Consider the following 13,515-nt stretch of genomic DNA (forward strand, 5'->3'; position numbering starts at 1 on the left):
CACAGATACACTTGTTCCCCCTGAATGGGAGGTGGAGTGAGGCAGACCAGAGAGAGAACAGAGGTGGAGAAGCCACAGAGCCTCGTCTGTACTAAGGCTACACTCGGAGACACCCCGTGAATTAAACTGAGTTTTCCTGCAACCTTGAGAATAGCAGAGAAGCTTCCTGAGAGACGAATGTGACTTTGCAAAGAACTGAAGCCCCCATGCTGGACCAACTGTCTATCAGATTGTTTCGTCTGTCTCCTCTTATCCGGGACGGAGCCAGATCATTTATGCGTAGAGACGAGGGGCCCCTGAAAGACACCGGGGCTCCCGGAGGAGCGGGCTGAATTTCATCAAGCTCATCCTCGTGCCCGCTGCTGCCTCCATTGACGGTTCTTGTTCAATTTGACAGTTTAACAGAGCAAATTCTCATTCATCAGTTGAATAATTGTAAAACTACTTTGAGTTATTGTCATAACACGGTCGTTTTTCAGGAGATCACGTCTAATGACTTTGTTAGACTAATTCTGAATTTGGAAGACGTCTTTGGTTTGATGGAACGCAGTCAGGGCCGTCAGCGTTGATGCTAACGGGACACCGCTGCTGATTCTACACGGCATGTGGCACCTTGACTTTATGGAAATGAGAGCCGCGTGAGAAGAGGACAGCAGTGGAAAGTTGACAAGACAAGGACATAAAAGGGAGCAGAAATAAATGCACACGCGTCAGAGAGGAAGCAGAGATGTGATACTGGAGGGTGAGGGAGGGCACATTGCACTTACTTTCCCATGTCTGCCCACACACACACACACACACACACACACACACAAACACCAGGCAAGTGGCTCGTTTAAGAAATTAGAAGCATAACTGACAAAGAGCCGGAATTTGAGTAGATTCGGAAAGTAATTATAAAAATTTGCTTAAAAATATTCCGAAATGTTCTTTCGGGGAGTTTCTCCTTCGTCTCCACATTCGACGTGAGTCTCCGAAGACATTTTAAAATGGTGTTTTCAAGCAGAATCCTCCCTCTTTCCAGTGTGCTCCTCCACTGCACACCCCGCCGCAAGTATCCAGGCCTCCCCGTACAGTACGTGAGCATTTAACCTGCCATCGTTTCCCATGATACCTGAAGGATGTGATGCCGCTCCAGAATGTACGCACACGTCTGCCCTCGCCCCCACCCAAAAACCTATTACCATACCCTTTAAAGGGCCGATGCACCGCGCAGGGAGACAGATCATCTCTGGTAATTCCATTTTACCCCTCAGGATTTTCCAATAAGTGTGCTCTGCAGGCATTTCATTTATGGACACTGCATCTCCTGCACCACGGTAATGTAAAAAGCTCCAGATTCTTTGAGCAGGCGGGACACATGCGTCCATGCCATTTGTTTCTCCCCCCCCCCCCCCCTTGTCGACCCATGAGCTCCCTATGCTTGTGAGTCTGAGAGTGCTTATGACTATCAGATGGGTAGAGAGCTGTGTTGAAGCCCATTACAGTGGCCGTGTGAACACTGCAGCTGAGCCCTGAGTGCACTGTTCAGCCCTTCTGCTGCTCCATTCAGCCCGAGGGGTAAAAAGGAGACTGTAATACTCCCCTCAAATTTCAATTAGCGACATTGTTCTGACTCGCTGTATTTAAAGGGCCAGTTCACCCACATTTCTCTCACCTATTGAACCGCGAGTGATATCTATCTATCCTTATGGTTTGAGCTTTTATTTTGTCCAAATGTTGGGATACTTGTGTCCGTGTGACGTCTGCTACCCTGATACAACAGTGCTGTACAGCTTACCTGTTTTTACTGCTGACTCAGTTTGACTTCCCGGATATTTCCTTCAAGCACATATTGCGGACTCTTCTGTCTGCTTCTCTCTGAAATCGCGTTTTTGTTTTTCCGAAAAATAAGAAAATATTTCTTCGGGGAGTGCAGTTGGTGACAGTGTGGGCTCCATGGTAGCAGCAGAGGGCGGGGCTTAGCGAAGGGTCACTTGCTGTATGAGTGCGCATTTGTCAAATTTGATTATGAGCGTAGTCAACGGCCCCTAAATTGCCATACAAGGCTACCTGTTACACTATACGCGTGGCTAGTTTCATTACCTCGAATGACAGGTCTGCACCACTTGAATTTCATTTGTACTGTACCTAAAAAAAAAAAGTCTAAAAATGAGAAAACTTCTACACGTTGTCTCAGTCAGTTGTATTAACAAAATGCTCTCAACAGTCTTCATAGGGACTATTTCTTTGACAGAGAGTCAAGGACATTATATCTGGTCATAGTTGTTGCTGTGTATTTCCTTTTTCTTTGAGCCCCACAAATATTATTCCATTGACTTCCATTGTATATGGGTGGAGGCAGAGATGGATTTCTCGTAGCCTGGGCTAATTTAAACTTTCGACACAGCTAGATACCACTGAAGGTGCGTGAGACCCTCTTAATTGGGAAGCTGCACCACTTCCAATGAGACACAAAAGCGCTAAAGCATCGCTGGTTGTATTTCTCAAAATAACGTTTGATAATAATAAAGTTTCTTTTAAATCAAAGGTTCTGGCACTCCCATGACCACTTAGTTTTTTCTCTCATGCTGACGGCCCCCCTGTATTCACACTGGATGAACGTTTTGGCTTTTAAACTCTCCACCTGTCACTCTGTCCCTTTTGTCCTTCGGAGGGCTTGGTCCACCCAGATAGCCTTAAAGTCCACCGTGACATACCTGCAGTTATATTACCATGGCCTCAATACAAACACGCAAACACAAGCAAAACAGGAATCCCAACACTGATGGAGCTACCGCATTGTCTTTGTTTATTTACTCCTGATTTATGTTGTGACAGAGGATGTAAATGGATGCCATTTTTAGCCCAGACAGTGTAGGCTTTGCATTTGAATAAGCATCTATCTTGACATATCTTGGTGGTGTAAGCACTTCCACAGAATAGAATAGATGGGCTTGTAAGACCAAGCTAAATGTATTCCGTGTAAAATTAGGGTTTTTTTAGGTTGAAGGATGTATTAGAAAGAGTGTGTGTGCGTGTGTGTGTGTGTGTGTGTGTGTGTGCGCGTGTGTGTGTGTGTGTGCGTGCGTGCGCGAGCAGCTCCCCTCCTTCCTCTCTGCCTCTGCTCACCAGCGTTTTGACAGTCTCTGCTGATTTTAAGACTTCCTCCTGAATAAGCGCTGCGTTTTTCATAAACAAATTTCTTTGCCTGAGTGTGCCCATCTTTTTTCTTCTCCCCCTCCTCGCCCTATCTCTCCTCGTCTGTCTCGCCTGTCCTCCCTGCCTCCCGCTTTCACTATTTAAATTCAAGTCTGCAATCAGACGCGGCATAAATATCCACCTCGTTTTAGAAGCTCCGGAAAAGTAATTTCCATAACAAGTGCTCAGACAAAAACAAACTGCCACTCGAGCTGGTTGCCATTGCACTAATTGAGCAGGTTGATGAGCATGTTCTTCTTTTATTTTTAGCCCCCCTTACCCCTCTTTTCTTCCCAACCTCCCTCCATCACTTTAACCCTGAACGACACTCCCCTTCCCTTCTTTCTGTCTTACTACCTGCCCCCACTGCAGGGCTTTGTGCGGGAAAAGGGCAATAACACTATGTGGCTTTTTGCTTTGCAGGAGGAAAAAGAGTAACTGCCTTGGTTTTTCCAGCCAATGTCCATCCAGAGACAAATGGCATTGTCTTTTATTTTTGGATGTCCTTCTCCCCCTCTCACCTCCTGAGCACGCTTTAAATGACGACTAATGTCTCAGTTCATACACCACAGGCTACTGATGATTATTGCAGCGGGGACAAAGGCTCTAGGTGTGATGGCGGGTTTTTTTCGGGGGTGGGCGGGGATATCTCTTATTTAAAAGACCAAGGCACAGTCATGGAACAACCCAACCCCTCCCTCAGAAGGATGGCTGCTGGCTCCCTGTGGAAGGACCGTCTCGCCCTGCCTCCCTTCCTTTTGCTTCCTCCTCATCGTTCCTCCCCCCCCCCCCCACGACAACCTCCCATCTTCACTCTAACCATTTCATCTACCTGTCTCATCTTGTTTGTCTCACTAAATGCTGACTGTTTGTCGTGACTTTTTCAGTCCAACAACACTGGCTCCCAACAGAAAAGAAAAAGACACACACACACACACACACACACACACACTGAGAAACAGACCATGAGTGACAGGAGCAAAGAGCCTCCATCCATCTTAATGTGGGCTACTTTTCATATTGTTGATGCCCATAGCCGCAGGAAGAGAGACATACTAGTGGGGGCATGCGTTCTGCAGGCTTTGATTCCATTTATTTTGCCCTTGAGTGGATTATTGTTTCACATGGGACATTAAACATGGGAGGCGAGCTGTTATTTAACGCTCTCGTACCTCTCCGGGGAGGGGGGGGGGGGTGGGGGGGGGGGGGGATCCTGCATGTGAACTAATCTCTGCCATTTGATCCCGGTGAAGTCACAACGTGGCCCGGCTCTGAAAGCAGCTCTCCACTCCTCGCACATCTCAGGCTCTGCATTACGAAAGGGATATCACATTCTATTTAATTTGCCCACCCATGCACTCCCTGGCACTTCTTACGCCATGCCAGTAGGAGTGGATGCTTTGCTTTTGATACCCAGCACGCAGGCCGTGACGTACTGTAGGCTCACCAACAGCGAGGGCTCTCCGGGGTCACCGTGTTATGACCAGCACACTCTGCATTCTGTCTGACCTCCGTGTATCAGCTGTGTCGTCACCTTCTTTCTCTCCGTTTTTCCGTCTGATCAGCTCATATGTACCCTGCCATGTATGCATGTCCGCTCTCTAAAAACTATGCATCCATGACAACACATGTGATAAGCATGGCTGTTGAGAAACAAAGCAATAACTTGTGTTTGCCTAATCTTTGTTCAGAGAGGACGTTTTGTTTCAGATGCAGCAATATAGTTGTAGAGCTGCTAGCCCCATAGAAAAGTAAAAACCATCCAACGTTCTGTTTCTGTCCCTTTTCCACTTCACGTTATGTTATTGTGTAATGATTCTCTTATTTTCTCCCCACTCTCGTACTGGCCCAGGTGTGTTTTGGGTGTTTGTGTGTAGCATACGCGTATCTGTGTCCCTATATCCTCTTTTTTTCTTTTTTTGTTTCTCCACCACTCCGCTTTTCCTCTCAGAGTATCCCTAACTCGCCTCTCTCTGCCGTGATTGGTTGATCAGGTCGTCGGGGGAGACGAGGAGCAGTGAGACGCTGGAGCTGACGATGAGCAACATCAGCGCCGACGTGCTGGAGCTGCTGCTCGAGTTCGTCTACACGGGATCGCTGGTCATCGACTCGGCCAACGCCAAGACGCTGCTGGAGGCCGCCAACAAGTTCCAGTTCAACACCTTCTGCAAAGTCTGTGTCTCCTTCCTAGGTAGGAATAGCTCAGAGAACAGGAGTGTGTGTGTGTGTGTGTGTGTGTGTGTGTGTGTGTGTGTGTGTGTGTGTGTGTGTGTGTGTGTGTGTGTGTGTGTGTGTGTGTGTGTGTGTGTGTGTGTGTGTGTGTGTGTGTGTGTGCAAATGGCATGTTCCAGATTTTAGCAGGTAACCACCCAAAAAAGCTGCAAATGTCAGGCTTTGCATTCCATTTAATAAATTGTTTTGAGTATGGGTAACACAAAGGGGAAGTGCATGTTAGCAAAAAGGTCAGCGGCGGGAAAGGAGTGGAAAGAAAGTAAAAGAGAAGCAGCAGCCCGCGTTATTGATTTGTTTTTCTCCATTTGGGGAAAGAGAGAGAGAGGAGGGGGAACAGGGAAGCCATTTGTAGACTTCATTGCCAGCGAGACGTCAATCCATTCTTCCTCGACAAGATTCATGACATTTCAGCACATTAGACGGGGAGAAAATACAGGCGTGTGTCCTTGAGCAAAGGGGAATTGATACTGTGTCAGATGTTATTGAAGTGTGTAACGAACACACCGAGGAGAAACAGCATCTCCACGACCTACTTATAACACTCTGACTTTTATTCACACAACTTCAGATTCGAGCAAATAAAATATTTATTTCGGCCCCTAGCCCCCACTGTGATGCAGCGTGAAGCCTCCTTTCATTAGCTCTTTGGTTTGGCTTTTGTTTAATTGTGAGTTAGCAGATGTTGGGCCACCTTTGTGGACTCTGAGACTCTGTGTTCAGTGATAAGGCCGGGCGTCGCTTCCCTCTGATGGCCATTGTTTAATCAGGCCTCTCTCCGTCGCCACTGACCCAGTTGATCAGCACGTTTGCCCGCCCGTGTTGTGCGCCACACGCTGCCAACACTCTTCCCACTCTTGTGATAAATGGCGGCGTGTGTTAGAAGACTAGAATTACAGATACGCTACTTAAAATGCTGCACCCTCGCAGGAGATCACAGGCTGTAGCGTAAGCCTTCTCCCCCGCTGGCCTGGCTATGAGGGCGCTTTCATATATCGCCGGCCCGTGTGTGTCTCTGAGATCTGACAGGACTTCTTTAGAGTGGTCCAGCTAATCCCAAACCCCGCTCTCTGCCATCCAACACCTCTTACCCGGGTTGCGAGCGATCGATTTCCCTCGTTGTTTGTCCCCGGAGCTGTTTTGAGTCATTGCACTTGTTCTCCCTTGGTCTCAGGCAGATATACGCTCTGATAGGCTGAGCGTCTGTGCTACTGGCTCTTTCTCTTCCTGCTCTCTACGTCTGTGATCTTTTTATGGATGTCTGAATGATGTTTTTCTTTTTTTCTTTCTCTGTCTTAATCAAGCTGCCCGTGTCTTTGTTTGTTTCTTGTTTATGTTTCCCTGTCGGCCTCTGCGCCTCCGCATCTCTCCGACCTTGTTTATCGACTGCAGAGAAGCAGTTGACTGCAGCGAACTGTCTGGGAGTGCTGGCCATGGCTGAAGCCATGACTTGCACCGAACTCCATAACATGGCGAAAGCTTTTGCACTGCAGAACTTCCCTGAGGTGGGTCGAGATTTAACATCTTTCCCGTTCGTTCATTCATTGATTCCTGCGGCAGTTACACGCTAGATCAGACCGAATAAAGGCAAATACAACTTTCAGCAAAACGGCAGTAAAATCAAATAAAACATCCTGACCATAATTAATCTAATACCTCGAGCAATCAATAAATTAATAATTGACAGTTTTAACCTTTTTTTGTCGCTTTTTGTCCACAGAGGATATCAGATAATTAGACTGTTATACTTCACTGCTGTTCAATCACCTGAAGCACAGTAGGAATGGAAATGGCTCTCTGCTCTCGTGCAGCTTAAGAAGTGGGGGAACCACACAGAATCACATCGGACAGAAAATGTCTCTGTTGTACTTGAGGCTTTGAAAATATGTTGCGTCGCTGCCCTCACCTTCATCTCTGATGCCGCAGCAGTATTTTTCATTCGCCATCCAAGAACAAAATGGCCAAATAGTCTGTAGTTAACCTTCAGCTGCGACGCTGGACACAGCTATTCACCAAGAACCCTTTATGAAAGAACCTGAATGTTACAATGTGCTATTTTAACGAGTTTATCTCATAACTGTTCAGGTGGCAGGACAGGAAGAGATTTTGAGTGTGTCCAAGGAGGATCTGGTGGCCTACCTGTCCAACGACAGCCTCAACACCAAAGCTGAGGAGCTGGTCTACGAGACGGTCATCAAGTGGATCAAACAGGACCCCGACTCCAGAGTGCAGGTAATCAAATACAAGAAGAGAGCGCTGATGTGAAGCGTGTGTCCGCTCTGACACCACAGTGTACTTAACCAAAACGAGCACGCGTTATATGTGTACCATGAGACAAAGAAGCGCGATAAGAACCCCTCGTCACCGCTGAGGGTCCAGATACCGTGCGTCCGCGGAGCCGCGTTAGTGCGCTCGTTCCGGCGACCGTCCGCTCGGAGAGGAACGCAGCGTGAGAAACCGGCCGAGTGACTCCTCGTTCTCCCTCGGTGGTGTTCATCAACTGTGCGCTTCAGATGCAGCCTAACACGGCAGTCGTTCACAGTCCCTGGAGTGCTTCGCCCTCGAAATGTGCTCTATTCTTAGGTACACTTCATTTGTTCGTGAGACATTGTACTGCGTGGGGAAAAAACAACAAAAGCACAGACAGTGATCCCTTTGTCCGTACGCCTACCAGGTGCGTGATGTATTCCTGGAGGCTTTTAATCATCATCAAAGCTTTTGACCCTGTGGTACAGCGGCTCAAATTAGAATAAAGCCTCAGCCCGCATTCCCGAGAAGGTAAATGCTCTGCGCTGCAGACGGATATCCATCCAGCGGGTGAAAACCTCGTCATAGGATTTTTATGGATTCAGTCACAAAACCATGAATTTAAAAGGTGATGATTTTTAAGTATTTTATAGGTGTTTAAAAAATTGAGGTGAGATTATTATCAGATAAATTACACCGCTCCATCACTGGAGGAGTCATTCATTCGGAGTAATGTCTTCTCATCCACCAGCACGAGGGGGAACTGCCTTATATCAGCCGGATCGCTCGGTTAACACCTCTCCAATCAATGCTGCTTTATTGGCATCCACTTTTATGAGGCACATACGTCAATATTTGATTTTTCTTTTTACCTTTGGGATTAAACATTTTGCATTTATCTTCTGACATATAGCGCTCTGAGATTATGGGGAAATCCATCAGGTGTTTTGCAGCTAAGGGTTTTAGATGAATGTGTGCAACACTAAGCATAAGGACAAGCCATTGAAAGCAGCTGGCGATGCTCGTTAGTTGTCCATATAGGCGCTGAGACAGAAATATAAACGACAAGAGTGTGTGGAATGAGTTTTCATGACACGGAGACGAATAAATCCACTGGAATTGGAATGTGTGGGGTGACTGATGGGACATTTGACTCGGTTGTAGTGCGAATTCACGAGGAGCCACAACGAGGCTGATGCCCAGTTTTTAGGAGAACATACGACCCCTGTCATCTGCATTGCAAACCTGCAGCCAGCTCAGTCCAGCAGACTCCAGCAATCTCACACTCTAATGGAGAGGTGCAGAGGTGACATACTCGGATGAAGTAAAAGGGAAAAAAAAAGAAATGGAACATTTTTCCCGGTTGTCTGAACAAACCCGCCGGGTCACCCCGTCTCCGAAGAGAGAGGGAGGAGAGAAAGAAGCAGAGCGAGACACAGAAAGACAGGAACAGGCGAGGAGTGATTGAGAAAAAAGAAAGAGATGGTGGGAAACGGAGAAAGGGGAATGGAAAGAGAGCCCCTGTGTTCTGATCTGACATCCAACAGTTTGTGCCTCTGCACACAGCCATGACATCCAGGCAGGGGAGATGTGATTGAGCTCTCGGTCAGGCTCAAATCTCTTGCCCATGTGTGACCGAAAAAACAACCAGCAAGCCTCGGAGAGGAGGAGAGCAGAGAGAGAGAGAATGGACTGCTTCCATCCGGCCACGGGAGAACGTCATGAGCGGCCGAGTTTACGCGCACACGGCCCAGCACCAGCTCATCGTTCCCACCCTCCCTTGCCTCCGTCCCCGTCCGGAGGCAGAGAGCAGCGGAAATCACTCCCCCAGAACCTGTGACACTTTTTAATGACATGTCAGGGCGGAATGTCACAGCACTGCTGAAAAACTCAGGCGAGGGGAGGGGGGGGTTCCGCTTTAGGCCTTGAGCTGAGTTTGTGAACGTCTGTATTCATCTGAGTCTTTGTACGTTTGTGTGTCTGTGCATGTGCTGTGGGTTGTAAGCTGCAGGCTATAGAGTGGAAAAGTGGCATATTGAAGGCGCTGGGTAAATAATATGCAATTTTCTCTCTCCGCTACGCTGTCACAAACATCGGATCGCGCCAGGAAACGGGGCCCGGACATCGCTTCGAGACATTTTGGGCATTTGGGCGTTGATAATGGTTTGCTATGAGACACAGAGCCACCGACTGGAAGAAGAGAGCTGTGTCAGTTTCCTTCGATTGAGAGTTGTTGCAGGTGTGTCGCCCTGCAAGCGTCTGTACATGTGACACGAGAGACATCCAAAGAAAAGGAAACGCCAACGAATTCATTGCTGAATTGAGAAGTCGGCAGACAACAATTCTGATCATGAATCATCTTGAAAGGAATAGTTTACGTTTGTTTTGCCAATTTAGCTTTCTTGGGGAGAGTTGGATGTGAGGATTGATAACGCGAGCTGTCATTGTAAATTTGATGTGTTTGGGTTAGTTGAGCCGTTTTAAGATGTTACTTTGCTCTCGGAAATCGTGAAGGGCATTCTTCAATCCCAAAAACCAATCATTAAATAGTTATTAGTTGCAGTTCTTGAACTAATTATGCACACCTGAATGTACTCGTGCCTCGAAACACAGAGAGTCGTCCTTTCACGATCCCAACGCCGTACATCTGAGAAGTAGATCCGCCTCCACGTTCAGCCTGTCACAGGATCCATTAGCAAGAAGTGCCCTGCGTCATGTTTTCTCTTTGAAGGTGCTGACAGGAAGAGACCTGTCCTTCCTTTCACCCAGCAGTCTTTTGTGGGACGGCCGCCCGACACATGGCTCCAATTATAACAGGCCAGTCTCTTGCCAAATCCCTGAGTAGGACCCCCATTACGCCTCACTTGAACGTGTTTCATAAAGGATCCTATCTTGCCAGGTGACTCCACCTGACAAAAGAGCCCGATTAATTGGCTCTTTGGAAAGTGGCCAACAAATGTAACGGCTAAAAAGGACAGTTAATGGTGTGGTTCCATGATGAAAGTAAGGGGCCAGCGTCGCCATGAGCAAAGACCCGCTGTCCACTCATCAGAAATAACAATGGCCTGCCCTGACATGTGTGGTCCCCAAGCCAAATTAATATAGTTATTACTTCACATCCGTGGACTGTAAATAATTAGTTATTATTTGGGGGATTTTTATGCATTCCGCTCTGGTAATGTGTTGGGTGAGTTCTTTTTCTATTTTTTGCCTCCAGCACTCATTAAGAAGAAGAAGAAAAAAGAACAAATGATGCTATCATTATGTCGTCGGGAGTATAAAATGATCAAAGGATTAAAATGCTTTGAGGCTGTGCAGGGAAATAAACGTTTCCCTCACTATTTTACTATTATTTTTCATTTACCTTGAAAACTGCAAATGACCCTTTCACCACAAGCATCACTTTTAATTTAGTGATTCTCTTTTCGAGCACCAAGTTCAAAACGGAAACTTCTCCATCACCTTGCACCCGTTAAGAGAAGGTTAAATCTTTGTGTGTTTTTTGAGACGAGGAGCTTTATGTCACAACAATCGTCCTTGAAGACGAAACTGAAGCTGTGTAGAGTCGGACTCGATGTACGCTTTGACAAACACGTACTCGTGAGGAGACGGAGCCATGCAATGGAGATTGATGCGGTGTGCAGTCATTGCTTTTTTCCTGTGCCTCTCGTTCTCTCCAATTCACACCAACACATTCCCGCACACGCACGCGCCCTCATGAAGGGATTTGCACAATATTCAGCGGATGTCACTGATCATATCCCTGTCCTGTGCTCAAACCTTCACACGACAATGGAAACCACTTGTATAACGGCCCGATAGGAACTCGCGTATTAGAGAGAGGATCGGATCTGATGCACGCCGCTGAACTCCGGACCTCCGTTCTCATCCGTGTCCCTTTTGTCGTCGCGGAGCGAGCTCAGTCCTGATGTGTGCAGCCAGTTGAACCGCGGCCACTCAAGCACGGCGGCCGCATGTCCACGGCGAGTCGAGGGCTTCTCGTTTCCACAGGGCCGCTCCCTTATGAACACACAAAGAGTCTTCTCTGTCACTTCAAAGGAAGCAATCTTCTGTTTTTCCCAAGATCCCCGTGAAATAATAAACATGCACCGCTCTATATCACGGAAGTAGCTACGGCTCAATGTCAAAGATAATTCAGTGGGTTTGAGAAACAAGCCAGAAAGTTTTATGTTGATGTACAGTGAGCAGTCATTCATACGAATATGTTTTGTATTAAATAAAGAAAGCTTCTGTTCTTTCTTTTTTTCTTATTTGAATGAACTCATGCTGAAAAAAAAAAAAAACAGCCTCAGAGGACACATTGCACCTGTCAGTAGTTGCTCAGGGCAGCAGTCACAGCGACTGTCGTCCGCTTCATCTCTCTTCACCCCCCCCCCCCCCCCCCCCCAGCCCCCCGGCTATTACGCACACATAGTCGTAAACAACCGCGCTCAGCAAAGCATCTCTTGAACCCAAATGAAGTGGCATTTGCGAGAGCATATTTTACTCCATTCTGCGTCGGAGGAAAAAAAAAAGCACATGCGTGCGTTTTCACACACAAACCTGCAAAAGGACGCTGAGGCTGTGGTCATTTCAGCTGAGTGGGGTTGTTAGTGCTGTGAGGCTAAACGTGGACACACGCGCTGTTGAAAGCACCCTTGTGAGGCTGGGAGTGTGTGCGTTGTTTTTTTTTCTTTATTATTCTTCAGGTTGTCCATTTTTTCCGCTAAAGCAGACGCATAGGCCTACTCCTATCTGCTCAGAGCCAGGCAAATAGATATGACCGTTCATGTGTCATTTATTTGACGGCGCTGTGGCTCTGAATCATTTCACGCGCGCACACACACACTCAAGAGGTGTTCGTCCTCGCTGACAGTAGTGGAATGGAAAATGCTCAGTGGACATTTGTCATCTGTGTTAGCGGATGACGGCTTCCCGGCGGCTTCTCCGCTGCCTCTTGACAGATCTGAGAGGCTCCCTGTTAGACACATTATCCCTGACTTTCACCAGGCTCAACCCATTCACATCCTCTGTCCACCTTCCTGCCTGTGTACGTGTGTGTTTGTGTGTGTGTTTGTGTTAAGAAGAACAAAGTGTGGGTTTTTCTCGGGTGCTCTGCAGCAGTCTGTAAGACAGAGACCATTAGAGAGGTGAAGAAGGTGTTATCTCAGTTTTATATCAGAATACCGTACGGACTCCTCATAACTGATCCCTGCCCAAAGAAAAATGTAAGCAGGGAAAAAGTGTGTGTGTGTGGGCAGAAGGTAGCATCTCCATATGTCTACAGACTCCTGTGGATGCTTTCCATACGTTCCACTTGTTGAACAAAACACCAATCCCCTAACGAAGAATGTGAAAAGACGCCATGTTTTTTTCTTTTCTTCAAATGCACAGTGGGCTCTTGTGTCTTTCATTTGGCACAGTAGCTATTCACATCTGCATCCATCTCTGATTAAAAAAGCACACGAGACATTGCTTGCATGAGTGGGCGAGAAGATGAAAGCATCGTTCGCTCCGCGCGCCTGTGCACGAGAGAGCGATTGCTCGAGAGGTTGTCGGGGAGAAATGGAGTCGGTTGCACGCCGCCTGATCTCATCTGCAAGTGCAGGCACGTCACTCCGTGGTTGTGAGTGCTCTCATTTACCTGGTTCGTGTCTCGCACATGCACACATATGGACGAGTCAAATGTAACGCTTTTAGCAGTTCACATGGCACGCGGTCTTGGCTCACCATATTTGCAGAGAGGACGCTAAAAGCCGAGCCTGTATTCGCCAGAATGAACCAAAGGAAGGTTTCAGTCTGTTTCAATGTCAAGTCGTCTGCTTACCTGTCGGGTTAGCGTCGATACTGAAAAATGTG

At 47.4% G+C, this 13,515-nt stretch overlaps 1 protein-coding gene across 2 annotated transcripts in view; it reads left to right on the forward strand.

Moving 5' to 3' along the window:
* The window catches only part of klhl29 (kelch like family member 29), a gene marked incomplete at its 3' end in the record, with an annotated part of 170,916 nt that overhangs the window by 110,000 nt on the left and 47,401 nt on the right, over positions 1 to 13,515 (forward strand). For both annotated transcript variants that reach the window (XM_079291403.1, XM_079291402.1), the window contains exons 7-9: positions 5,175 to 5,371; positions 6,802 to 6,914; positions 7,495 to 7,641. In XM_079291403.1, coding sequence (XP_079147529.1) covers positions 5,175 to 5,371; positions 6,802 to 6,914; positions 7,495 to 7,641 — 457 coding nt within the window. The remainder of the gene's footprint in view (positions 1 to 5,174; positions 5,372 to 6,801; positions 6,915 to 7,494; positions 7,642 to 13,515) is intronic.

The sequence above is a fragment of the Melanostigma gelatinosum genome (genome assembly GCF_949748355.1).
Source record: "Melanostigma gelatinosum genome assembly, chromosome: 19".
NCBI classification, from domain to species: Eukaryota; Metazoa; Chordata; class Actinopteri; order Perciformes; family Zoarcidae; genus Melanostigma; species Melanostigma gelatinosum.